General features: G+C 43.9%; 3 protein-coding genes across 3 annotated transcripts; 2 read left to right on the top strand and 1 right to left on the bottom strand.

The window, feature by feature from the left end:
• Nucleotides 1-1992: 1992 nt before the first annotated feature.
• LOC115762336 (odorant receptor 47b) lies at nt 1993-3841 on the bottom strand. The gene is made up of 6 exons (XM_030704501.1): nt 3708-3841; nt 3479-3647; nt 2594-3144; nt 2333-2537; nt 2116-2274; nt 1993-2054 (listed from the first exon to the last, which is right to left on the bottom strand). Exons 1-6 carry the CDS (start codon nt 3839-3841, stop codon nt 2004-2006), a joined length of 1269 nt encoding a protein of 422 aa, XP_030560361.1. The 3' UTR covers nt 1993-2003.
• Nucleotides 3842-15061: 11220 nt separating this feature from the next.
• Nucleotides 15062-22362, top strand: LOC115762385. The gene is made up of 9 exons (XM_030704565.1): nt 15062-15158; nt 15421-15492; nt 15597-15812; nt 17117-17227; nt 17297-17540; nt 18050-18126; nt 18190-18680; nt 18743-19012; nt 19081-22362. The coding sequence occupies exons 1-9, from the start codon at nt 15062-15064 to the stop codon at nt 22360-22362; spliced, it is 4860 nt and encodes a 1619-aa protein (XP_030560425.1).
• Nucleotides 22363-24638: 2276 nt separating this feature from the next.
• LOC115762189 lies at nt 24639-25643 on the top strand. The gene is made up of 2 exons (XM_030704312.1): nt 24639-25397; nt 25452-25643. The coding sequence occupies exons 1-2, from the start codon at nt 24729-24731 to the stop codon at nt 25560-25562; spliced, it is 780 nt and encodes a 259-aa protein (XP_030560172.1). The 5' UTR covers nt 24639-24728; the 3' UTR covers nt 25563-25643.
• The last annotated feature ends 191 nt before the right edge of the window (nt 25644-25834 follow it).

The raw sequence follows: 25834 nt of genomic DNA, 5'->3' as shown, positions 1-25834 counted from the left end.
TTTTTAGAATCATTGTGAATTCTTCAAATATATTTTTTTTAAATTTATGCTGAAATCACAAAAGTGTCTGCCAATTCTTGTGTTTATATGCATATTGAAATTATTCTGAATAATTTGAAATATTTTTCAATATTATTTAATTATTTTTGCTGGGATCATACGAGTCCTTTACAATTTTAAGCATTTATATTCGACTTTTTTTAGTCGAGTGTTCTTAAATTTCATCTTAATTTTCATATTTATTTTCCCTTGAGACTATAAACTTTTGATTTGTTTTCAATTCCAAGTTTTCATTGTAATTGAAAACATTTCTGATCGATTTGTTTCTCGTGTGATCGTGTGATTTTCATATATTTTTTGGTTTTGCAATTAAAAGCTTTTGAATTATTTTTAATTCATATTTCAACTAGATATCACACTAGACTTGAGCTTTTGTCACTTTAAGCCAACATTGCTTTATATGGAGCATCAATTTCTGATCCTGAATTCAAACTTATATTATATTTAAAGCCAGAACAAATTACATTTATTGCATTGAGAAGAGGCACGCACCGTTTAATAAGGATCTTTAAAAGTAATTAATTGATATCCACTAAGCACTCAAAATTGGTAAATGAACTTATAGCGCCGACTGTATAACTCCGGTACCACAAAAAGAGCCCGACCGATCGTTAGAATTATTTGCGACAAACTGAACGCGTTGGCTGACCAGCCGACTTTAGAGGTCTGTCGCTGGGCTGTGGCTGCAATTGGATCGCGGTACATTACCCCAATACCATTACCATTAGCGGGGGCAGCAGTGCCAATCATGGCAGCAACTCCATGGCAACAATGGGCCTCGACGAGGAATTAATTAGATGTGGAGACAACAACAACAACAACAACAACAACAATAACAAAAGCGAGCATAAAGTTCTAAATATGTGAATTTCAATTCAAATGTTAATCAGTGCGGCGGGCAAAGCCTAAAACTCCATCAGAGCCGAGTTGACAATAGCCACACACACACACGCACACTCACACTACACACGCTCACCTGTCGCCTGGGTGTGTTAAGCATGGGGTTGTGGCTACTGTACAGGTGTGAGTGCGCATATGCGACGGTTCTGCCTCGATACGGCCCCCGTTCTGGCCCAATGTGCATCGAATAACACCTGTGGGCGTAGCATTCGCTCGCATATACGAATACAAGTGTATTCGAATTCATGAACACCATTCAGTCAAAAAAAAAAGAAGAGAAGGTTCAACTACTTTCCCAGATGTGAAGGGCAAACGCTGCTCCATGTCTGGCCCAAAGCTGTGGCTAAACGTTGGCCGCTCCCGCGTCACGGGGAGGGGGGGGAGGGGTTGTGTATGTGAATGCGCTTCACGTTTGAATAAGTTCGAGGCTGGCTCCAATTCGTGGACCCACCACCAGCGGTCATCAGCAAAAGCAGAATATTTTAAATATTATGCGCTTTGCAGCTGCCACCTGTCGCTGGGTGTGTGCCCAGGGTGTGCGTATGTGTGTGTGCGTGTGTGTGGTGTGTGTGCTTGTGGGCGCGACTGAACTGTAATGAGCCGCGGGCGTGGCACGTCAAGCAAATGCGTTGCTGCAATTGAAGCTCTTCGCATTGGCAATAAATTAGTTAACAGCAATTTGTAACAATTCAAAAAAAAAAAAAATGTTAATAGGCGTTCAGTTAAAATGCAGTGGGAGGAGAAGACTAGCCAGTTAATTCTCCTGACACAGGTAACAATCGCTTTAACAAGTCGACAAGTTTGATTTTCGGTTGCCAGCAGTTCTTATTGGATAAACTGCCTGCCAAGCAGTGCATCTACCTGTTAAATATTTGACAGGATAGTTGGGCAGTGTTGACAGCGCTCTAGAGTTTCTGTGAACAGTGTTGAACAGAAGCTGAATCACATTAAATTGCTAAAATGACTTATATATTTGGCTATTTAACTGTGAGATAAACTTTGATCAGAATGTTTTCTGAATCTATATTGTGTTATATTAAATTCTACATCGATTCGCGCAGCAAAGCCAAGACTCTGTAGCACTGCTTGAGTATCTGTTGATGAGAAAGCGCTGCATACTGAAAGGCTTTAGATAGATATTCCCCATTGTCTTACGATTGAGTAGGTGGCTAGTGTGAAGGGCGGCAATGGACTGCCCGCATAGACGAGTGGTCTCTGGCAACGCCTGATCATGAATAGAATATTGCGCTGGATAACAACAGATTTGGTATGCCAGTCCTTGAGATCGAACGCAGCCTGGGCCACATCCAGGGACTGCAAAAAACAAGGAAGTACTCAACTACATCAGACATATCGGAAAGGAAAAACCAACCTGACTGTAGACCATAGTGCCAGCCAGACACCAGTAGGAGAGCTGGACGAACGTGATGATCATGAAGAGGATAAACTTGGCTGCCACCTTGGGATCTTGAGTGGCGGCCATGGTCTCGAAGGTGGACATCGAAATCAAGACAAAGCTGGCTATCATCTGGGCAATAAAGGAGCCGCGGAACACCCGATTGACCTTCTGCACAGTGCTGTGTCGGGTAGATGCAGAGTATATAGAATCAATCGATTGGAATTAAATACCCACCGTATTATATGCTGATGGAACTGAACAATCTTGCAGAACTGCACATGGAACAGGTCATTGTCGAGCTGTCCTTCGCCCAGCTTGCGCATTTCAATGCATAAGATCTTCAGATTGAGAGCTGTGTGAACAAAGCAGTGTATGCCCAGCAGGTCAATGTTGCAGATGGACAACAAATTGCATTGCGAGGTGATGTACTGCCAGACATAAATGAACGTATGCGAGTGCGGATGAGCTTCGGCGTGATGCCAGCTAAAGGGTAAAATCACATGGTAGGGCAGCTCTCGGCCCGTAATCAGAGGCTGTACGCCAATTGCAAAATTGAAGAGCAACATGAAGAACATCACACTGATAAGCATGTTCGACTCGACCAGGTAGCAGAAGCGCTGCAAGCGCTTAATCTCCGCATTCGCCAGCTCATGCTCAGCCAGCTCGAAGGGCAGATGGTTATGTGGCTTAAAGATTTCCTCATAGTAATTCAGATCCTCAATCACTTCATCGATTTCATTGGCGCACAAATAAATGTAAAAGATTTTGGTCAGTACAAGGGTTATCTGTGAAATAAATTGTTAGAGGGGCTGCATTATCATTTCAAATGTGGCCTGAGTCAAACGGATACTCGAACGATTATTTGAGTCAAGGCTCAAACTGATCGAGTTCGAGCTCGAGCTTGCTTCGAACACGATTCGGCTGTGTTCGAGCTAAGCTAACTTGTGTGTGTATTGAGGCAAGACTTAAGCTCGAACATTCTGCGAACATGAGCTGCGTTTAACTGAACATGTCTTCGGATTAATTCGAACTCGAATAATCGCTCGCTCGGTCGTGTTTTGATTAAATCGCACGAGTAACCGTTGCAGGACTTCTATAAGTGTGTGAGTTACAACTGACCCCAATTATCCAGACGAAGTCGTCACCCATTTCGATGACATTGGTGGACTCGCGTACGGCCAACATAACCGTTAGCAGAAACACGCTCGAATTGCCCAATATAAAAAGATTGCAGTGCTTGTAAGTGGAATTGGCCAACAGGCAGCGATTTGGATAGACGCAGAGCAATCTGCAGAATGCTCCAAATTAGATTTTCTTTTGCTGCCCAACATTTGAGCTTCAATTTTACCCATACACCATAAACGCACGATTGTAGTGCAAGCCGAGGCGTGGCGGCTGCGATTTCTGGCGCAGCACCGATCGAAATTCGCCAAAGAAGCCGCGCACCAGGCGCAAATATGACCGAAAATCCCCGCTGGCCATCATCGAATAACTGCGTCTAACTGTGGCCAACTATTGAACGGCGACTCCCGTAGTTGAACTCTGCGGGCCCGCGGCCAGGCCAGTGCCTTATATATATGTGTTGTGTGTGCCAATTGATTGGCCATGCAGGATTCCAATTACAATATTTACGATACTGCAGCAGCGTTTAGCAAACAAGAACTATGATTAGCATTAGTTAATCGCTAGCAGCTGTTACCTGTGCCGCCGCCAATTGCAATCAGAGTCAGAGGATGCAAGAAGCAGAAGCAGCCCAGGCAAATTGCAGGTAACAGTTCCAATAGGTCCTGAAACACATCTGAAAGTTCGCAGCGTAAACCATAATTATAATTATAATAATAGCAGAGCTCAAATCTATCAATTTAGCAATGCTATGTGTTTCCAGTAAAATATTAATTGAATTATTTAATTATAATATCCTTGCCGACAAATAAGTAGTATAATATATATTTCCTACTTCATGCAGGAACTCAATTCGTAATCGATTATTCCAAGGGAAAGAAAACCTTTGCTCAGTCGAAAAATCTGTGCTTAACTGAGAGTTACAGTGAGAGCTATATGATATAGAGCAGAGGGGTTTTTAGTTTTTACAATTATATTGATATTATTATTTCTAATATCTAATTAAATTTCTATTATACTTTTTCGCCCGCAGACCTAGGCTAGAGCCCTCAGGAGGAATCCTCTAATAATTTCAACAGGGAATATTAATAGGAATAATATCTTATGGAATACTCAACATTCGACTGCCATATCACACAGATCACACAATCTAGTCGGAAATTGCATTTTTACACATTTGTGAAAACATAAAGGAAATAGTTTGTTGTAAAGTTCCTTAAGTGGACTTCGAGCCCGAGTTTTGTCATACTCATTTCTGGTAAGTCGAGAGCTTTGTTTATCTCTTGTTTATTTCTTATGCTCATTTCAAGAATGTTTTCTCTTACATAATGATTACTTAGACTCATATACTTATTTTAAGCATGATTGTGTCCAGCTTCTTTTCTCTTTTATTAAGTTTTTTTAAAGATTTCTTATGCTAACTTTCATCATATCGTACTTCTTATCAAGTATGCCAATCGAATGTACATGAATCTTCTCTCTGTGCGTGAACACCCTTAATAGAGAACTTGGTTTTATGGAAGGTCGATTCCGATATAAATATATAACACAATCCTGTCGCTATATCTCGCGCGAGTATAAACTGAACCAAGTTTAGGGCTCTGCAAACAGACGAACATTTCAATAGACCGACCCCCCTTTGCTTCTTGGTCCGATTGCATTATTGCGATGAATAACAACAATCGATTGATTACTCAGCAACTGGGCCTTATATACATAAAGTCAGGTACTTAGTATTTAAGTACTATGTGAGATATGATGCATATAAGTATTTGGGCATATAAAAGCGTGCAATGAACCCGCTGTGTGAATAGTTAGCTGGACTCTTTTCGCGTGACTCTAAAGCCCATTAGATCATCAGAGCATCATTAACTGACAATAACAAAACAAACAAAATTCATGTTAAATTTTATTTATTCACAATTTTTGAAGCGTATAGCAAAACATGATCATGTTAGTCGCGACCGAACCCCAAAGAGTTCAATCAACCTGCCGCCACCCGTAAGCTCGTAAACTTGTTAACTTCCGGTGCGTGGCTCGAACTACATCTTCTTCTTCTTCGTCTTCTATTTATTTATGATTTTATAAATGTATAAAATTCAAATATGATTTATGTCTTAATTTGACCACACATAAATCCTGTCCAGCTGATGGCATAAAAAACTGGCTTGTTGTATTTTTTTGTGAAACGCTTTTTCCAGGAGACAGCCAAGATTGTCGCCTGTGTCTTTGTAATACAGGTTCTCGAACAAGTTGCAGGCGTCTAACGGCGTTTAAATCGCCAACCGAAATTGCAATATGCATGTCGATGTCGTTGGCAATGTGTTTGTTGGCTGTAGCTACTCTACGATGCTGTCATAAAAAACATGTAAGGCGTGAGTCGGGCGTGCCCGACCAACAGATGCCCTGCCCAGGCAACGGCTGTTCTTCTGCTTGTCTCTGTTCCAGTCTCAAATAACTTGGGTATTCTTCACCAGATAGTTCTACAAATTTCAGCAATGAAAGATGACATTCATAAATTCCAAAAATGAAGGTTGTATCTATGATAATCCCTGAAGTAGAGGGTGGGGAATGCTTCTTCACGATACAAATTCCAGTCTCAAATAACTCGGATATTCTTCATCCGATCATTCTACAAATTTCAGCCATGAAAGATGACATATCTATTTGTGTATATTCCAAAACTCAAGACTATATCTATAATAATCCCTGAAGTAGAGGATGGGACATGCCAGACGAGAGGCCATATATCAAGTTTGACGTATCTAGTTCTGATTCTGTTATAGCAAATAGAAAAAACAACAATAGAATATTTGTGCCTACTTGTGTCTCCTCGAACCCTTCTACCCTCTCTTTCAGTAAATTACAGGGTATGCAAATGATGCTGCAATATTTGTGGGACAATGGCGAAGTTCAAATAACACGCGCCAATGGACGAGCGACGGCTGTTGACTCCTTTGGCCAGCTGGCAGCTGGCAGCCGTGGGGGGCTAATAAAGTGTTTTATTTAACATTGACCAAGCCTAACAATATAATGGCCTCATAATGGTAGCAGCATTAAGCCAAATTGATATCAATTTAACAACAATATATGCACAAGTGCAGAGCACATCGTTAGCCTGGCGGCTGGCAACAATTGTTGCTGCAGCAACAGCAACAGCAACAGCAACAATTGCTGCCGTCGCATTGAACTCTTCACTGAGCTGCATGCGAGATTGAGGCACACACACAGATACGCACACACACACAGAGCAAATACCAGCACATAGGTGGATATACTAGACGATGGCCAATAACAGTATAGACCAGTTCCGAGTTGGCAAAGCGCCGTTTGATGCTCTAATTTATACGGCATACTGATGAGTTGACCGCTCCGCCAGCGGATTGTTCTCAGCACTGGCTTAAGCCAAAGGCGGGCTCTCGCGTCTCTGGCCACAAAAAAGTGGCAACAACAATAACAAAAAAAAAATGCAGCAACAAGTGGTTGTTAGAGAGCCAGAAGTTGCCACTTGACCAGCTCGGGCACAAATGGAAATATTTGTAGCGGTTAGCGTTTAATTGAAATGCATTTGGCTTGTTTGCTGTCAATCAAGTGACATTGCAACAGGCCGCATGCCACATTCAAGAGGCAGCAGGCAGCAGTCGGAAGGCATCATCCAGCCGAAGGAGCCACCTAGTACGACACGCTGTGCCCATGACCAATGGATTGTTAATGGAATTGTTGTGCGTGGCACGACCTTCGGCAGCTGCAGCTGCCCCTGTCATATGCCACATGCCACATGCCCCATGCCACAGGTCCGTTATGGTCACATCTGAGTTTTATGTGTGCTTTTTATGCAGCCAATCCACGGGATACTCCCTGCTTATCGCGCCTTTTTGCCAGCCTCTGTTTGCCATTTTTATGGTGATCTGATAATTAAGCGTGTTAACTGCCTGGAATCGTTCTTTATTGCCGATTCGGGCTGGTTATACCTTAACAATTTATGTCTTGTCAATTGATGTGCACCTGAAGCTCAGTCTGATCAGGCATTGGGCACTCTTCAGCTATCCTCAAGCCAATAAAAATCTTTAGTAGCGTTAGTCTCTTGTGAACAGCTGATTCGTGTAAGCCTGGAATTGATATTAATTGAGTTGCAGTTCGGTTAGACAACACAGTTAGTTCTTGATGATATATAGATATGATTATCATAAAAGATGGATCAGAGTTTTCCGGATTAATACTCTGACAGACTTAAAGCAATTGAAGGATATCCTTCATATCCATTGCCTTGCCTTAATTGCTTTAAAGCAAAAACTCTCTGTAAATAATTCCTAAACTGAAAAACATATGTATTTTGTCCTCGTGGAATCTCGATGCCCCCAATTCATACTCAGTCTGGCGACGCTCAGACCATTTCCCTACTAAAGCGTCTGTGTCTATGACAGCGACAAAGTTGCTGCTGAATTTGAACCGGCAACCTGCCACCTGGATGTACCTGGAAATCAGAAGACATAGAATAATATTTATATGGCCGTGCTCTAATGTGAAGCCCGTTTTGAAGTTCAACGCAGACAAAGACAAACTTTGACTAGGACAGTGCTTAAATATTTTAAACATTTTGATTAATTTAGATAACAGCCAGAGCTGTAGCTTATTCAAGCTCAAACAACTCCCCCATAACATAATTGTCTTGTACCTGGTAACTGGTACCTGGCCTCGTACCGTTATGGACCCCATGCGGCTGCTCACAATGCGCAGCTCATATAAAGCGCATTTTCATGTTTATTGCGGCGGCACATTGGGCCAATTGATAATAAGTTTCGGCAGACGCGACCGCAAAGAACATGCAAGAGGAAGAAGGAAAATATACTGGACCAATGCAAACATTTTTCAAGCTTTATTTATGAGTACACAAACAACTGCAACAGTTGCGGCCAGATGCGAGCCGCAAGTTGCACGTCGCAAGTTTGTTTGGCCAATGCAACAAGAGCAATAACAATAATAACAACAACAAATGCAACAACAACTGCAACAAGTGAATCAATAACAAGGCTGGCTGACTGGCAGCCGGGTTGCAATGCGGTTCAAATCCGAACGGGTTTGCGCCGCGACGAAATCGACGGATCAGATGGAGATGGGGAGCGTGTGTTCGGGACGTGTGTCCAAAGTTTGCATAAGTTGGACTCGAAGCTGAGCTGCTGGTTTTTATTTTTCTTTTTTTATTTTCTTAGTTTACAGTTAAAGATTTATGGATCATGTTGGTAATTCTCAGTGTGTGTGTGTGTGTGGGTAACGCAGCCAGAACTCCAGATCTGCTGCTGGCTCACAAATTTATGCCGAATCTGGCGATAAGTCGGCCGTAGTTAAGGCCAACCGGGAGGCAACTGAATATCGATTTAGATTCAAATCGCGCGCCCGTTACAAATACGTACACACACACACTCGCACACACACCTGCACACACACACAATAAGAAATGTAAATGCAATAAGCCCGAAACGCGCTCTCACTAGGTCATAAAAATCGAGAAGACGCCTTTTAGAACCGAGTTGGGATCAAATGGGCGCATTTAACCAGCTGCAACGGGATGATGCTCGATCGCTATAATAACAAACTTTCTAAAAAAAAAAAAACGAAATAGTTATAAGAAAACTAAATGAAAACAAACTGTAAATGCAGTCGTTAATAGTTATAGCATGAATTTGTGGCGGTGTCGCCAACTAAAGCATAATTATGGCCCAGGCCGAGCTTGGAATGGGAATGGAAACTGAGACACAGCAGCGCGACGTGAGCTGCAAGCACCAAGATCCAAGCCATTTTCCACCCAAAGGAGTTTTCGTTTATTGTATACCCTTTCAGAGGGTATTCCACAATTGTCAACAAATTTAGCAAGCGAATGTTCCCTGAACTGTCTGCTTGAACTTGAGCTAAGCCCCTTTTCATGGCCAATTTTGGCTAGGAAACATTAAAAGACATAAATAGATTTTAATTATTCTTATATTAATATTTTTATTAAAAATAATTATTATTATATTTAGAACCCAATAGCTAAGAAGAAAGTAGGGAATTATATTATTCAAAAATATATCATAAGCCAGAAATAGGGAGGAAAAGTTATTGGAAAAAAGTAAAGAAAGCTATAGAAAGAAGCTAGAATATTTGTAAAGAAGAGAATTAAGAAAGAAAAATATTCTGAATTTATTATATTATATTAGAATATATCAAAAACGACAAAAATGGAAGGAGTATCTTTCTAGAATGTTTGTAGAATATTTGTAGAATATTTGTAGAATCTTTCTAGAATATATGTAGAATCCTCGTATCTTCGTTCTTTGTAGAATCTTTGTAGAATATTTGTAGAGTCTTAGTATCTTTACAGCGTGGCGCTGGTTCCAGGGTATCTTCCAGTCGGGCACACCCGATTAGAGCTCTCTTAACTTGTTTGTCGCCTTGTGTAGATTATATAGTTGCACCTCTTCTAGATTCCAGCAAGTGTATTTAATCTTCGGCAAGCCGAAACTAACTGTTCTGGCTAGTTTGTTGTGTTTTTTTTTTATTTTGTATTTATTTTAGTTTGTTTGTTAGCTGGCTGGCTGGCTACTTAACTGTTTTTAATTGAAACCAGTTTGTGTAATTGTTTTTGGCTCGTCGCTGCCATCGCCTTATATGCCATAACTCGCTTATGTCAAACAGATTGTCCGTGTAATTTGAGCAACAGTTTACAGTTTATATGATTGATGCGATTGTGCAGAGTGTAGTTGTGAGTGAGTACTCATATATATTTGTGGCCATATTCAATTGGCCAGGTTGAGCGTGTGCGTTGCACGCAACGCAATGTTGTCTTTGGCTTTGTCTTTGGGTAAAAGTTTTCACTTGTTCTAGTTAATTTCGAAGTGTGACTAAAATGAGTAAATTGTTGTTAATTATGTTGAACCAATGACAAATGATGCCAAGAGCTGTCGCTTATCAATTTGGAGCGCGGCAAAGTCTTTGTAGATTCCGCAACAAAACAACATTTGCAACTTGTGGCACGTGCAACAGGCCGGTTGTCCAGGCACGCGATGTCAAGACGGCCCAAACGAACGGTACATAACAACAGCATCATCATCAACATCATCACCAGCAGCAGCAGCATCATCATCATCAGCAGCATCATCATCATCAACATGCACACGCTGCGTATACTTGATTTAAGGCCTGGCCTGGCCCGGCCCGGTCGGCAGCACGTTAATTAGCTGGCTTAAAGAGCTCACATTCACACATCAAAACATTTCTTATACAATTTGTCAAAACAAACTTATACTTTCGAGATATAAGAGCGTAAAGCCAGAGCCGAAAAAAAGAAAACGCAAGAAAATCAAATAGAGAAAGAAAAACTCGTTTAAGAGCAGCGCGCAAAGTTTTCGCCGACTTCCTCCAGTCTCAGTCGAGGCCGCAGTCGCTTCGTTGACGGCGACCTTGATAGACGTGCCAGCGGCTGCAAGTTGGCCAAGACAAGAAGAAGACAACGTCGCAGACGAAGCAGAAGAGCTGCCACAAAAAAGCTTTCTTCATTAGTTTCTTGTAAAAATGTTATTGTTTTTGGCGTGTTTGTGTCTGGCACGAAGTGTTTCAAAAATCTAAATGGAAAAAAAAAGAGAAAAACAAGCAAACAACAAAAAAGTAAATCAAATCAAATATGTGTAAAATGTGTGAAGTGCAGTCGAGAAAACGTAAAACAACAGCTGCTGAAAAAGTGTGCGTGGAAATTCGTGTGTTCAGCTGAGACCCCGAAGCCAAAACAAAAGTCGAAATAAGTCCAAAAGAATTCCAAAAGTGCTGCGAAAATCCAACACTTGAGCCAAGTTCTACCGTTAAGCAGCAATTGTTAAAGGTGTTAATTTATTCATTGGCCGGAAAGTTAACAAGCTGTGAGTACAAAATTTGCATTTCCTGAGACAAATTTCAGTTAGTCGATTGTGTAAAATTATATACCCTGCTGCAGCGATATGTTATAGTAAACTGGTCTCGAACTATGTCAAGCATATCTCTGTGAAATTACAACTAAATATCAAAGGTTTCCGGGTTCAAACTTTAGCATTAGTGTGAGATCCTTTGCTTACCAAACGAATCAGTGCATTTTACAAATAAAATAGAAATAATACGAAGATATTGCGCCCAATAGAATTCACATTCGTATATATTTATTATCGGATTGTGAAATTCAACATTTAAATGTTGGGCATATATATAATATAATTTAAACAAATGCTACTCATTGTGACTCTCTAACAACCAGAAACCCAATAGAATTCATATAAGACCTATGGTATAGTGCTTCGAATTGAAACGTATAATTTAAGGTTAAAAAGCCTTATTTCCCATGAATTTCATCAAGATATCTTCGAGAATCAAAGCATTCCATGGCACAACTCAAATATCGTGCGATCGATTCGATAGCTTAGTAGATATACATATATATCATATAATCTTCACAGAGTTATGCTTGCCTACATTTGCCCTTTTTCATGCATTTCTTATGGGTGCACTTAGAGAAAAGGAAAGAGGTTTTTTTTATTACTTTTTTGCCCTTTGGCATGGCCATTTCACTGTGGGCTGCCCTTGCTGTGCATTTGAATGAAATTAAGCTTATCAGACCATTGAGTTTAGGTCACTGGGCAGGCACTTCGAATAGATCAAGATCTTTTAAGGTGAAAGTAATTTGCCGAAAAAGTGCAAAGGCACCAAAAACCAAAAAACCAAACCAAGCCAAAGCCAAAGCCAAACCCGACCAGGCCAAACCCAGACCCAACCAAAACAAAAGCCAACAGCAATGGTCAATTCGCGCTGGCCAGTCGAGTGGAGCTGGAGTTGAGTGCACTGTCGTAATTTAGTTTTAACAACTATTTGAAAACCGTTGGCCAGCCCTATGCGGCGATCTGTGGAGCTGCGGCTAAAAGCATACTAAGTCCAAGTACATATTAAAGCACATTAAGGCGGCGAGCAAATGATGCGCTCCTCTGGCCACACAATGGAACAGGCGGCGGCGCCGCAAATATGTTGAATAAATTTCAAATTTGTTATTATGGTACGCTCCGGCTAGCCAGGGAGAGGGGAGGGCAATGCTCGACTCTAACTAGCGTGTGTTCTAAGTGTTAAAAGTACGCCGAGTGTGACGTCGACTCCGCTGCACTCGGAAGTGTAGCGACTGCAGCCAGACAATGGCCCATAGCAATTGCAATACAACAACAACAACAACTACAATCTGCAACAACAACAACAACCTGCAACAACAGCAGCTGTACACTCAAAGAAAATATGTTTTAAATATTTTAAAAAGTTCTTTATAGAAAATACGATCCCATCATATATTTTTTATTAATTTATTTAAATAATTAATGGTATTCAATAGTATTATTATTTAATTTTTCTAATTAACTAAAAATTCAATTCGAATTTATCTACATAAACTTCAACTAAAACAATCAAATTGTTTTAAGGTTGTTATGTTTTATTATATTTATTTAATTTAATTATGATCTCAAGCCAACGCAAGCGTTTTGCTGAGTGTATCTGCGCGGCATCTGCGTGCTTCTAGCGCAGGTTACAATGCGTTCTGCGGCAAAACAGATACATATATGCATGGATATAGATATAGATATAGATATAGGTGCATCTGTATTTATATGTAGAGAAGCATAAATTTATGCGCAAACTTAGAACAATGTGCGCATAGCTATCGCCATATCGTGTTGCCTAATAATTAATGAACGTGCATGCTAGCTGGCGCTGCTGCTGGCATGGTGCATGCAGCACCGTCCATGTTGTCTGTAAGGCGCGCAAAGTTCAATTACCTGTTAATTGAGTTTAGACGAATGCAAAAAGTCAAGACCCGCAGCAGTCAGCAACAATTCCCAGCAGCGTGCAGCATCATCAAAATCACATCATTCAACATATTGCCGCATCTCGATTCAAGTGCTGCACCAGCTAAAAATAAGAAAGAAACAGAGAGAGGGAAAAAAAGGAAAAACTAAATACAAACTGAAAATCAGGTCATTATTGTCATTAAATTGTTTCAAAATGCAAGAGATTGGGCCACAGCAGAGTCGCAAAGCCGAGATAACATTTAATACGAACACACACACTCACACACATAAATCGAAGCATTCATAAAGACATGTATTATAAACATGTAAACATATATATATTGTTAATCTCCAAATGCCAGCTAACTGTACAATTCGGTTCAGTAAATGAATGAATGTGTTGACTGCTCAGTTAAAATCAAAAGACTTAGGCAACGAACTTTTTTTTTTTGTGTTGACTGCTCAATCAAAATCAAAAGACTGAGGCAACGAACTTCTTTTTTTTTTTTTTAGTATTTTTCGGCCACAAAATTTTACTTTCAAATTAGGCCGCAAACTGTTGCTTTTTATCGCTTTCTTCTCATATTCTGGCCAACATATAATGATTGTTTCCACTTAGCCGTTGTTGTTGTTGTTGTTGTTGTAGTTGCTGTTGTTCTTCTTTTGAATAGCAGCTGGCACAAACTATTATAAAGCTTAAGTGTAACTAACAGTTAGGAGTCCCCAATAATATTTTCTGTTGTTTGTGTGAAATATTTATGTAAATTATGGTCAAGCAGCTAAGGTGCAACTGATTAGCGGTATAAGCGTTCAAATTCAACAACTACAGGGTATACATAGTTATTTGACTGCATGTGTGTGTGTGTGTGTATGTAGATTAAGCAGACATAACTGCAGCGCATTTGTTAACGGTACTAACTTGGCCACAACACCCGGCCAGGCCTTGTAGCCAGGCATATAGTATACGCAGCTTGTTCCCAGGCGACGACGACGCACTTGCTCCACACATTCACCGCTGCACAATTCTGGCTCGGGTTGCCGTTGAAGCTAGTGTGTTTATAAGTATACATTTGCTGCCAGAACGAGTTTTAATTGCAACATTTGTTTAAATGTTGTCCGTTAGCTGCAACCAGCAACTAGCAACTGGCAGCAACAACAACAAGCACTTGGCGTTTGATGCTGCTCCATTTACAAAAATGGACGCCAACAATTTTTGCCTCATTACCGCCGCTTAAAGAATGTCACCTCCAAAGCGGCTTGTGTGTGCGAGTGTGTGTGCCTGTGTGTGTGTGTGTGTATGTGTATGTGTGGACAGGCGCAGTCAGCGGGGAAATCTAAACGTATTTGTTTTTCTGCTCTTCGCCTTTTCGCGTGTTTTAATTAGTGGCGCGTTTTCACCAACGCCAGCAGCAGCAAATTGTACAACTTATTTATGGCTTAAATGTGCTTGTTTTTCATATATTTTTGCCAGAGCAGCAGCAACAACAACAAATCGGACCCGGTTCATGCAGCGGCGCTCCATGATGCGCTTGCTACCATGTGGCGCACCAATTTTGGCTATTCCTGCTGCCTGCTGCTGCTGCTGCTCCTCTTCTGCTGCTGCTGCAGAGCCACGCCCACAGCTGCAGGCGCAAGAAGAACAGCTGGCGGCCAGGTCATTGGCGCCACCTACTTGGCAGCGACCCGAGCAGCTGCCTTTGCCGCCACGGACAGTAACAAAAACGGCGACATTAAGACAAATCAACTAGAGGATTTAATGCCAGCGAATTTACTGTTAGAGGATCTGCAACAGTCTAACGGACAGCTAATCAATCTGACAAGGCATCACGATGGCGATCTCTTCTATACGAGCGGTGAGTATCCACACAACCAAGTCCCAAATCCAAATCCAACCTAAGCCGTGTGGCATGTTTACCCGTTGACAGCAGCATTAATTTCCAGTATGGCCAGCTTATTAGACGCCGCTCACGTTCCAGTCGAACCGCAACCCCAGCCAGACTTGGCGCGTTCTGTTGTGACGTGCTTAAATCAAGATGCCCAGCTTCTCCCTCTCACGCTCCCGCTCCCCCTCCCACAGCTTTGTTGATTTTACAGTTTCTCTTTCTGTTTACGCAGGTCTCGGCGGCGCTTGCAATGCGGACACCTGCATCGGCCTGTCCAGCGGCACGGCGGCTGTGGTGCGTCTGGGCGGCGACTCCAACGGTAAGTACTCGATTAATATGGAAATTTGTTTGCCACGCGCACTCGGAATCAACACGACTCTTAATCTCTGTCACTGTGTTTGATTTTAGCTGGCGATGGACTGGGTCAGGCCTCGGCCTCAGCCTCGCCCTCGGCCACGCTGGCCAGCGGTCGGCTGGAGCTGCTCACGCGTCGCATGAAGCTGCAGCGCGACAATGGCCAGGCTCTGGGCATGTCCGCTGAGACGGAGGGCTGCAGCTGCCGCTGTTTGCCATATTTGCGCGCCTACCGTGAGGATTTGGGCATCTGCGTGGATGACATACATGGTAAGTGGCAGCCGACTGGAGACGCGATGATCGCGGAAGCGTTTGCCGCCACTCGAAATAATTAGTCAGCCAATTCGCAGTTCGCAAATTGTGTGCTCCATTTCCACATGGCAGCGGCAGCGGCTTAGCTGGGAAATTTCCCTACAATTTTCCCACATGTGAGAGGCCATTGTCTGTGCGCCATTTGGCCAAAATCACAATGGTTGCTCAACTATTTTTTGTTTTTCATTTTTTTTTTCTCCAATTTTTCTATTGCGAAAAAGAAATGCTGTAATAATAACAAAATTGTGCAGGGCTGGCGCTCAAATTGCAGAATGAAAACGAAACGTGACGCAAATAAAGCGACAAACAGACAAGCGAAGCCCTAACGAAAGCTTGTCGAAACCCAAATGCTCTACAATTGACATTCGATTCAAACAAAAAATGTGTTCTGAATTAGAAGTCGAGTCTCATTTAAACATTGACAAAAAGTTGTAAAAATTTTATTATTATTACAATTATAATTATTATTATCATCATTATTGTTATTAATATAATTATTATTATTGTTATTATTATTATTATTATTATTATTATTATTATTATTATGACTATAATAGTTTCAAACTATTTGCATTAGTTAAGGTAATACTACCTTTATACACTAGCAAGGGATTCGAACCAGCAACCTCTTTAAAAAAAATATTATCAACATATGACATATGAAGACGTTCGGGCCAAGCTTAAGCCCAATGAATTTCAAAAGTAATACCAACTGGCGACTTAAATGTGTGTCTAGAAAAGTGTCAAGACGACATTGATAGTTCGAAGAGCATAAGCTTAGCTCTTGATCTTGCTCTTTACTTGCATCACAATTTCCACTTCCTGTATGCCAAAGCGCATTAAAACTCAAAGTTAGGGTATATATAATAAAAACATAACAAACGGTAGCTATGACGCGCGGCAAGTATGGCAAAAATGTACTATTATTGAACAAATCATTCGAGTTGCCAGCACTTTTATGAAAGGAAAAAATGCTTTAAGCCAACTTTCGCTGCCAGCTACAAATACAATCATAATAATAGAAACAACAACAACAATTAAAATCCAAGCGACACAATTAAGACGGAAAGTGTAAGCGTGTTTTCGAAAACAAAAACACTTTTGGCAACACAAAAGGGAGTTGACAATTTTGATAAGGGTCTGGCCTGATCGATAGTTATCGATGTTATCACAGCTGCAATCAAAAGAAACATTATGGATATTATTACGATGCGAGAGACTTTCTCATTTATTTATCTATTATTTTTTTTCGGCTTTTGCAGAATGCTCTCTCTCACCATTTGTCAGCGGCTCATCGTCGGAGAAAATTCCATTTGTGTTTTTGCCACTGCGCGGCCAAATCATTTACCCCAGCAGAGAAATCAGTTTTCCCAGTAAGTAATCCCCGCTGAAACCTTCCCCCTTCCACTCATTAGCATATATATGTATGCGTTTACCTGTAGATATACTCACGCCTGTGTGTGCGGTTACCGGCGCCCAGTACCTCGGCTCGAATGGCTGGTCGGATCTGCGTAACCCCATTGACACGGACTATCCATTTCGGATGTTTCGCGACGAGGGTCGCAGCTTTCTGCAGTGGCTGGGCGAGACGGAGCTGCGCCAGAAGATGCAGGGTCGCCTCATTGTGGTGCATCTTGTCTGCCGCGACATGACTGTGGCCCTCAATGCCAGCCTGAAAGGTGAGTCTCAAAATAAGACGAAGACTGCACGACTAGCTTATACCCTGAACTCACCGACGTGCTGCCATCTAAGCATCTAAGAGATAAGCTCAAAAAAATATATACGGACAGATAGACGGACGGACAGTTCAGGATCCGGATAGAAAGACACTAATCAAACGAGACTTATCATATCTATCTTGATAAGATTTCACAACTAATTTTTATCGATTGCCTGGAAATGAGACAAGTAATCGATAACTTACAAGAAACTTGAAATGCATACGGACAGACGGACAGATCAGGATTCCGGATAAAAAGACCCTAATCAAAAGAAGCTGATCATCTGGAACTCAATATCTATAAGATTTCACCATCGATTTTTATCGATTGCTTGGCAATGGGGTAATTGATCGATAATTTGAAAGAAACTTGAAATGCGCCGTCAACAGACGGGCGGACGGACAGATTAGGATTCAAGATAGAAACACACTAATCAAGAGAGGCTTACCATCTGGAACTCTATCTTTCAGATCATCTGATGCCGCCCAAGAATGTGCATTCGCCGTGCGTGGCCTTCCGGGTCAATGGCAGTCCTGTCAAGTACACACACAGTAAGTAGTCTCTAAAGCTCTTTAACTGTGCCCAGTTTAAGTCTAATCTAAATTCGCCCATAGATGTGCCGGAGGTGTTCTTTCAGCCAGCGAACTCGACGACTCTGGCCTCCACCTCGGATGGCATGAGCATGCGAGAGTATGTGGTCATCGGCATCTGCAGCCTGCTGCTGGGCCTCATCTATGTGGCCTCCGTGTTTCTCTATCTGTACATGAAGAAGCGCAAGAGTCGCGGGCGCCATAACTCGCGTCACTCGCTGGACAATCTGGGCAATGAGATCAACTATCCGAAGAACGACCAGGTCACCTATGGTGCGCCCTTTAGCCGGGTGGGCAGCGTCTATTCGGCGAACAGCATGGGTCTGGGCCACGGCAGCGGCAACGAGGCGGGCACGCGAGCCAGCATGGCCAGCCTCAAGGATGACCTGGGCATTGTGAAGAACAATCCGCTGCTGCAGCACTTTCCGCAGCTGGGCGAGCGGGAGCACAACTCTGGCTTTGCCAGCGACATCTCGAACTCGAACTCCGAGTGCGAGATGGAGGAGAAGATCAAGGTGAGTCCTTCATTATATACCCATGAGCTTTGGCTAGACAGCCCGACTTGATTCTACTGCAGAGCTCGGTTTCGGTTCTGGTGCATCCACAGCTGAACATGGCCAACAACAACAAGTCACCCAAACCGGGTCACAGCCACAGCGCGGAGAATTCCTCATTGGAGGCGGATGATTTTCGGCAGGACAACGAGTGCCTGCCCACGGAGAATGTGGCCGTCATTGAGGATCTGATGAGCGAGGAGAAAATGGAGAATCTGCGCGCCATGGTCAACGGCAATGTCCGCAAGAAGCTCTACTTTAATCCAGCCTACTTTGAGCCACATCTGCTGGCGGTATGTCGAAAGCCCGCGCAAATCCATGTCCAACTAAATGATGCCCAATCTCTCTCTAATCTTTGCAGGAGCCGCCACAAGCTGCCATTGAGTTTCTTCAAAAGATTCGTGAGGTGATTGCCATTGCCAAGTACAAAATGGCCGCCAAGCGTTACCAGCCATCGCTCAACATTATCCACGAGGAGGCCAGCCTGGACTCCGGTGCGACCAGCTCGGCCAGATACAATGTGCCGCTGCAGCAGAATCTGCAGGCAAAGAGTCTGGGCGACAAGCGCAACAGCATCGAGCAGTGGCTGCAGAGTGTGCCCAACTCGGAGCCGACAGCCGAGCAGAAGAAAAAGAGCAACGGTTCACCCAGCAAAGGCTCCGCGCGCAAGGAGATCACCGCGCCCAAAGAACGCCCGCCGCCGCCTCCAATGCAAAAGTCAAGCACTGAGCCGCAGTCCAGGCCGGAGTCCAGCTCCAGCATGCGTTGCCACGAGGAGGAACAGCAGCAGAGGCTGAACAAATCCAGTCCAGAACCCGTCAAGCCCAAAACGCCAACCTATGAGAGTTATACGGCCTACTCGGCTGTCGTGTCCGCGAATGTGTATGGCTTTGCGGAGACGGGGGGCGAGATCTACAACAATCCAAAGTTCATGCTGGCCGACTCGCCGGCCGGCTCGATGCGCAGCACCTCGAGCCGATCCAAGTCGTTGAGGAAACGCGGCGATGTGCTCGAACAGTTCGCGGCGGCCAACTCGACGCCGACGTCGTTGAACTCGTTCGATCGACAGCATTACAATATGCTGCGAAACATGAAGCCCGCGGAGATCATCTACGATTCGCTGAAGCGCGAGTATGCAGCGCATATACCCACGCCGGACTACGACAGCACCATCGAGAAGAAGATCAAGGAGATCTACAGCAGCACCCAGAGCAGCATACCATCGGTCCCGACGCCGGACTACAGCTCGCTGAGTCGCAAGTCTCTGAAACAGTTTCAGCCGGATTCGCCCATCTACAGGCGCAAATCGCCACAGTACCTGATCGTGGACTATGAGACGGACAGCTTGGAGCGTCTGGAGCCGAGTAAGCGCAAGAGTTCGCATTCCTCCAGCTCGCCCTCGTCCGATGTCAGCTCACAGCTGAGCCCCAGCCTGAGCACGGCCCTGCCGCTGGAGGAGGAGCTGGAGATCAGTCACACAGTGTACGATCGGGTCAATGGATTTCGCAAGGAGGGCGACCTAAAGAAGCGTCTGCTCGCCGGCAAACATGGCCAGCAGAGCCAGGCGCAGCGGCACAAGGAGGCCGCGGCACGCATCAAATACGACACGCCCTTTCGCGGCAGCATGACCATTGAGGTGGAGCACGAACCGCCCTCCGACATGGAGCGCACCGATAGCGATCAGTTCGAGCCGGACACCCTGGATCGCAAGCCCAAGAAGCAGAGCTTCTGTGACATCAATGCCTGGGACAAACACGGACGCCAGAGCAGCACCGAGGACTACAATCAGATCAACTCGCTACCCGATCTCAGCCGCCAGATCGGCACGCCGGACAGCAGCCAGCTGGCCAATGGTAAGCCACGCACTGCCTCCTTTATTCTGCGCTCCAGCAACTCGTTCCGCAATCTGCGCGAGATTTACGAATCGCCGCTGGCCGTCCAGGAGCACTTCAGGAGTGAGGTCCAGCAGCGCGAGGAGCAGGGCCGCATCCTGACGCTAGAGGCAAAGCATTCTCGCCGTCAGCGCGGCCTGCAAGGCTCGCCCACGCTCTCCGTGGTGGATGTGGCCAGAGACAGGACTACCATAACCATATCCTCGCCCAAGCCTGCAGAGAAACAGCCGTCGGCCCAGCCGCAATCGCCGTCACGCCCCAAGCTGAATCAACATTATTGCGCCCCGCTGCTGCATAACAAACGTCCGCTGCCGCCGGCGCCGCCGCCCGAAGCTGGCCCGAGCTGCTGCCACAGCGAGCGGCAGGAGGAGGATGCCTACAGCCTGCACAGCGAGATAACCGAGCTGACCGGCGTCTCGGATACCCTGGCCAACTCGGAGTTTGAGAATTCATGCAACAATACCATGTCCAGCGTCATTTCGGCCATGACGGAGCCCAAGCCCCCAAAGGGTTTGGAGCAGAAGGCGCAGCTGGACATGGACTACGACGGTATCTACGGCAAAAAGATGAATAGCTTGCGCAATGATTACAGCCTCAACAAGTATCTAAATCGGCGCAAGTCCCAGAAGGATAAGCGAGACGAGAATGAGCATGAGAATGAGCACGAGCTCAAGGATGCAGCGGACCTAGAGTCCAGCAACAACATTAACAACAACAACAATTCGAAGAATCTTAAGGATGTGGATCTGAATCAGTTTGATGCGCTGTCGATTAGCTCACGTTCGAACCGCAGCAGCAGCCATCTCTCGGAGCGCACCAAGGAGCTCTATCGGAATGCGGGCGTTCCCGTGGGCATCGCCTATCCACAACGCGCTACCAACAGCAGCAGCAGCAGCAACAATCCCAGCTCCAATGCGAACGTGAGTGTCAATGTCCAGACCGTTTATCGCTGTGAGATTGAGCCGGCACAGCTGACGGCTGGCATGCAGATAGCCATCGGGCTAAAGGATCGCGCCAAGAAGGCCAAGGATCTGAAGAATGCGTGGCGCAAATTTGTCCACATGGCAGCCAACAAATTCAGCCCCAGCCAGAGTCCGGCGCCCAGCTATGGCACCAAGAGCTCGACGGGTGGCTTTCTGGAGGCGCTCGAGCGCGACGATGGCATTGCCTCCATCATTGAGGAGGCGGCGGCGGCGGCAGCGGTTGCGGCACAGCCGGGCTCGGCGACGGGACAGGTGGGAAGCCAGAACTACTACGAGCAGCGCTTTGGACAGCTGGACAGCGGCTACATGAGCACCGACTCCACGGAGCTGTACAAGCGCAATGTCTACGATCGCTACAACTTCAAAATGTTGAGCGGACGCGGCGGCGGCGGCGGCCAGATCATACGTGTCGACACCATCGAAGATAACGAAGAAGAGAGCACCAGTCCAGGCCGCTTTGAGGATCTCGAGCACATGGTCTCGCCCGGCAGCAGAGTAGCGGCGGCGGCGCCCAATGCCAGCGAGGACTTAAGCGATGCCGAGTCGGACAAAACGCTTACGCGCTCCCAATCGAATGTGGCACGCGGCGGCGGCGGCAGCAGCAGCACCACGATGTCATCCTATTCCTCGGAGGATGAGCAGCGGCGCGGGCACAGCACCTGCTGCGGCTCATCGGATGAGGAGACCAATGCCGAGGACATGTGCGAATCGGGCGCGGAGAGCATCGAAACGCACTCGGTGCTCTACAAGATGATTCGCAAAAGTTAGCTTAGTATTTTAGGGATGTGCAATATCTAAACCAGACGAAAGACTTCCACTTGGCCAAGCCAGCCAACAGGTGCAATAATACAATACGATTCTTGCCAAACCATAAGGTGCAATTTTTATACCTAGCTCTAAGAAACATTAACATATATGCCCCTTATATACATATACATAATATACAATATAAGATGGAGGAGCTGCAACTGATATCGCAATAGCTTACCTTAAGAGGTGGCACGTCAAAGCTGGTTCCTCTCCCCTCCCAAACAAACAATACTCTATATTTAACTAAACAAGTTTGTAGTTTAAAATCTATATATATACGTCTATATATAGATGTCCAGACTACATCTTATCAGCTAGCTATCGGATGCGAATTGTGATAAATATTATCAGTCTTTGGGCCGGAAATGTGCAATTTTTATGTTAGTATCAATATAAACAATATAGGTATATATATAAGTTTACCTTAAGTTAATTCAATTTATTAATAAATAATGTAAATATTTTCAGAAGAAATAAGAAATACTGAGAAAGATAGATCATGGGAGAAATATTCGATCCCTTTCAATTAGAACTAATATCAAGACCTTGTAGATAAATTAACAAAAAAAAGTTTTCGAACAATTTTCGAATTGAAATATCTCGGGAAAATACAGTCCGATTTCGGAATGATATACCTCTTTCTAATCGTACGGATGCCGACTATCGATTGCCATCCAAAAATCCGCATTCTAAGAGATGACCCAAAATCAGAAAAAATGCAGTGGTTACATCACGTTTTTCGCAAAAATTGACTTTTCGGAAACTTTGATGGCATTCGATTCTATAGACCTCCGCGAGTTAGCCCTCCCAATATGAGCTGAATCGGGCTTTATTTGGCTGAGATATGACCATTTAAAGTTTTCGAAAAAATTTCGAATTGAAATATCTCGGGAAAATACAAATCATACGTCCGCCTGGAGATATGTCGTTTCAAAACGACATAATTTCGCCATGATCAACCGCGGATCCTATTAGAGTAGCTCTTCTACTGCATACTTTTAGGCCGCCCATAAAAATCGTTTCAAAACGACATAATCAACGGCGGAGATATGTCGTTTCTAAAAGACGGCGAGGGCACGGAATTGTGCAATCTTTTTGTAATAAACAATATAGGTATATATATAAGTTTACCTTAAGTTTATTCAATTTATTAATATAAAATGTATATATTTTCAGAAAAAAAAAAATACTGAGAAAGATACATCATGGGAGAAATATAAGATCCCTTTCAATTAGAACTAACATTCAGACCTTGTTGATAAATTAACAGAAACATCCAGTTGGAAGCCTAAAAACTGCAGGCGAAATATAATATATATTAAAATAATATAATATAATCTATAAGTCAGTCAGAACACACAGTTTTATATATAGAGATTTACGTACTTCGATATATATATATATGTATATATGGAATAGTTTATACTGCCCAAATCGTACGAGCTACAAGGCAACAATATTTCCTGAAGCCTTCTTTTGGTTCGAAAGTGAGCATTAATACGGACCCGCAAGTGGGGGAAACAGTGATCAAAGTTTGTAGTTGATCAGTGGCAGATTCAAATAACTTACAAGCGTGCTCTAGTCGGGAGTGCCCGACTAGGAGATACCGTGAACCTTTCCACTAAGCGCTCGCTTAACATGACTGCAATGACTCTAGCTCTTATAACCTCAAAAATTCAGCAAATCGATATTATTTCTTATCGATTGCTTGGAAACGGGTCGCTATATCGATAATCGTACGTACGGGTACTAGCCGGATCTATTTTCCAAATTTCAAGTCTCTGGCTCATATAGGTTTCCCGGTTGTATATTACTTTTAACAATGGCCATAAGCTTAGTGCAAGACTGTCAGAGCCATTTCTTAACCATTGTGACGTCACAATGTCGGAAATTTGTGTGCGCATATTCTCTCGTAATTGCCGATCTCTCATAACGGCATTCTCTCTCAGGCACTACTCGAATGCAAGCTGATAGCAAGCGACGTAATACATATGGACATAACGTCACATAACAAATGTTTGCCCTCTCATTTCTCTCAGAGTTAATCTCTCAGAACGCTCCCTACACAAAGAGGCGTCTGGCCGGCGTTCTCTCTCGGGCGCGACGCAAATGCAAATTGATAGCAAAAGACGTAAGCACCGCAAGTTCATATGTACGTAACTCATACAGTAGAGACATAAGTATGTATTGCAATTCAATATAAGTATACATATGTATGTGAGTGTGTGTCTGTAAGTATCGCGCGCTGAGCATAATTTCTTTTCAACTGAGTCGCCAGTTAGCCGCGAGAAGCGTGCGAGTACGCTTGAACAGTTCCAGCAAGAATGTCCAGATATTTGCTCACAATTTGTTGCCTGCTTCTGGCAAGTGGCATCTACAGCAGCACCTCCAGCTCCAGCAGCAGGCATTGGTGGCCAGCCAGGTTGCAAGCTGCCCGGGTGACGTATTCGCCGGAGCTGTTGCAAGATCTGCGCGAATTTATCGATCTGATACCGAGCATCACCATCGACGAGCTGATCGCGGAGCATATGGTTGTTGATTCCGGATTTCGTAAGGCCATCAAATTTCTACGCAGCTCGGACTTTAAGCAGCTGCAGCAACGCGCCGAGTCGCTGCCCGAGATAATTGAGGTTATAAATTTTGCGCATCTGAATGACACAAACATCGCATCCAGAATTCGCATCGACGCGCGGCTCAGGCAGCAGCTGATAGCCAGCGCATACAAAAGCTATGGCTATCAGTTGACAGATGGTAATGCTATTGATGAGCAGGAGAGCGTGCTTGTGGTGCTGATACCCCCGACTGGACACGAGGTTGTGCCTCCGCCCACATTCGGCAGCTTTGTCAGCTTCGCCCAGGAGCTGTTGACCCATCTGCCGCGGGATCGCTTCATTGCGCTGATCAATGAGAAACGTAAAGAAGGCAAAGTTTTTCCCCAATTCTACGAGGCCATACGCAGCGATGAGTTCAAAACTCTCTTGGACAAGACAATGGTAACTAGAGCATGCTGCATGATACCCTATATTTACACATCATTGTCATTACAGAAATCACAGAATGTGCTCAACATTATTAAGACACTGGCCAGCCATGAGATTGATGCACAGAGTCTGAAAGATATTGCACTGGAAGTCATCTCTTGGGGTCCGACGCCCTGATTTTTACTTTAAATATATAATATAGTCTGCATATATAGTGAGATTTGTAAATTGTTCACATATATCTTAAACACATTCGTCAGAAAAACATAGCATACTTCTGCGTGCTGCGTCCATAGTTATAGTAATTACAAATATTATTGCATACTTTTATGCTGCAAGCCAATGCAGTTGACGCTAAGACTAATATGCAAAATTTAAATTTCTACAGCATACTTTCGAGCTGCGAGCTTTTGGTATTCAAATGTAGGCAGAAAATAGGTCTCATTGCA

This window comes from Drosophila novamexicana, unplaced genomic scaffold, assembly GCF_003285875.2.
Source record: "Drosophila novamexicana strain 15010-1031.04,08,12 unplaced genomic scaffold, DnovRS2.1 tig00000564-arrow-pilon, whole genome shotgun sequence".
Taxonomy (NCBI): Eukaryota; Metazoa; Arthropoda; class Insecta; order Diptera; family Drosophilidae; genus Drosophila; species Drosophila novamexicana.
Note: the sequence above shows the minus strand (reverse complement) of the source record. Positions and strands in the feature narration are given on the sequence as shown.

Coding starts and splice junctions, on each gene's coding strand:
- LOC115762336 (XM_030704501.1), bottom strand. CDS start 3,841: ATGGCCAGCGGGGATTTTCGGTCATATTTGCGCCTGGTGCGCGGCTTC. Junction 3,648..3,707: donor CGTGCGTTTATGGTGTATGG/GTAAAATTGAAG, acceptor AGCATTCTGCAG/ATTGCTCTGCGTCTATCCAA. Junction 3,145..3,478: donor ACTTCGTCTGGATAATTGGG/GTCAGTTGTAAC, acceptor TTTATTTCACAG/ATAACCCTTGTACTGACCAA.
- LOC115762385 (XM_030704565.1), top strand. CDS start 15,062: ATGCCAGCGAATTTACTGTTAGAGGATCTGCAACAGTCTAACGGACAG. Junction 17,541..18,049: donor GCCAGCCTGAAAGGTGAGTC/TCAAAATAAGAC, acceptor TCTTTCAGATCA/TCTGATGCCGCCCAAGAATG. Junction 19,013..19,080: donor TTGAGCCACATCTGCTGGCG/GTATGTCGAAAG, acceptor TAATCTTTGCAG/GAGCCGCCACAAGCTGCCAT.
- LOC115762189 (XM_030704312.1), top strand. CDS start 24,729: ATGTCCAGATATTTGCTCACAATTTGTTGCCTGCTTCTGGCAAGTGGC. Junction 25,398..25,451: donor CTCTCTTGGACAAGACAATG/GTAACTAGAGCA, acceptor TTGTCATTACAG/AAATCACAGAATGTGCTCAA.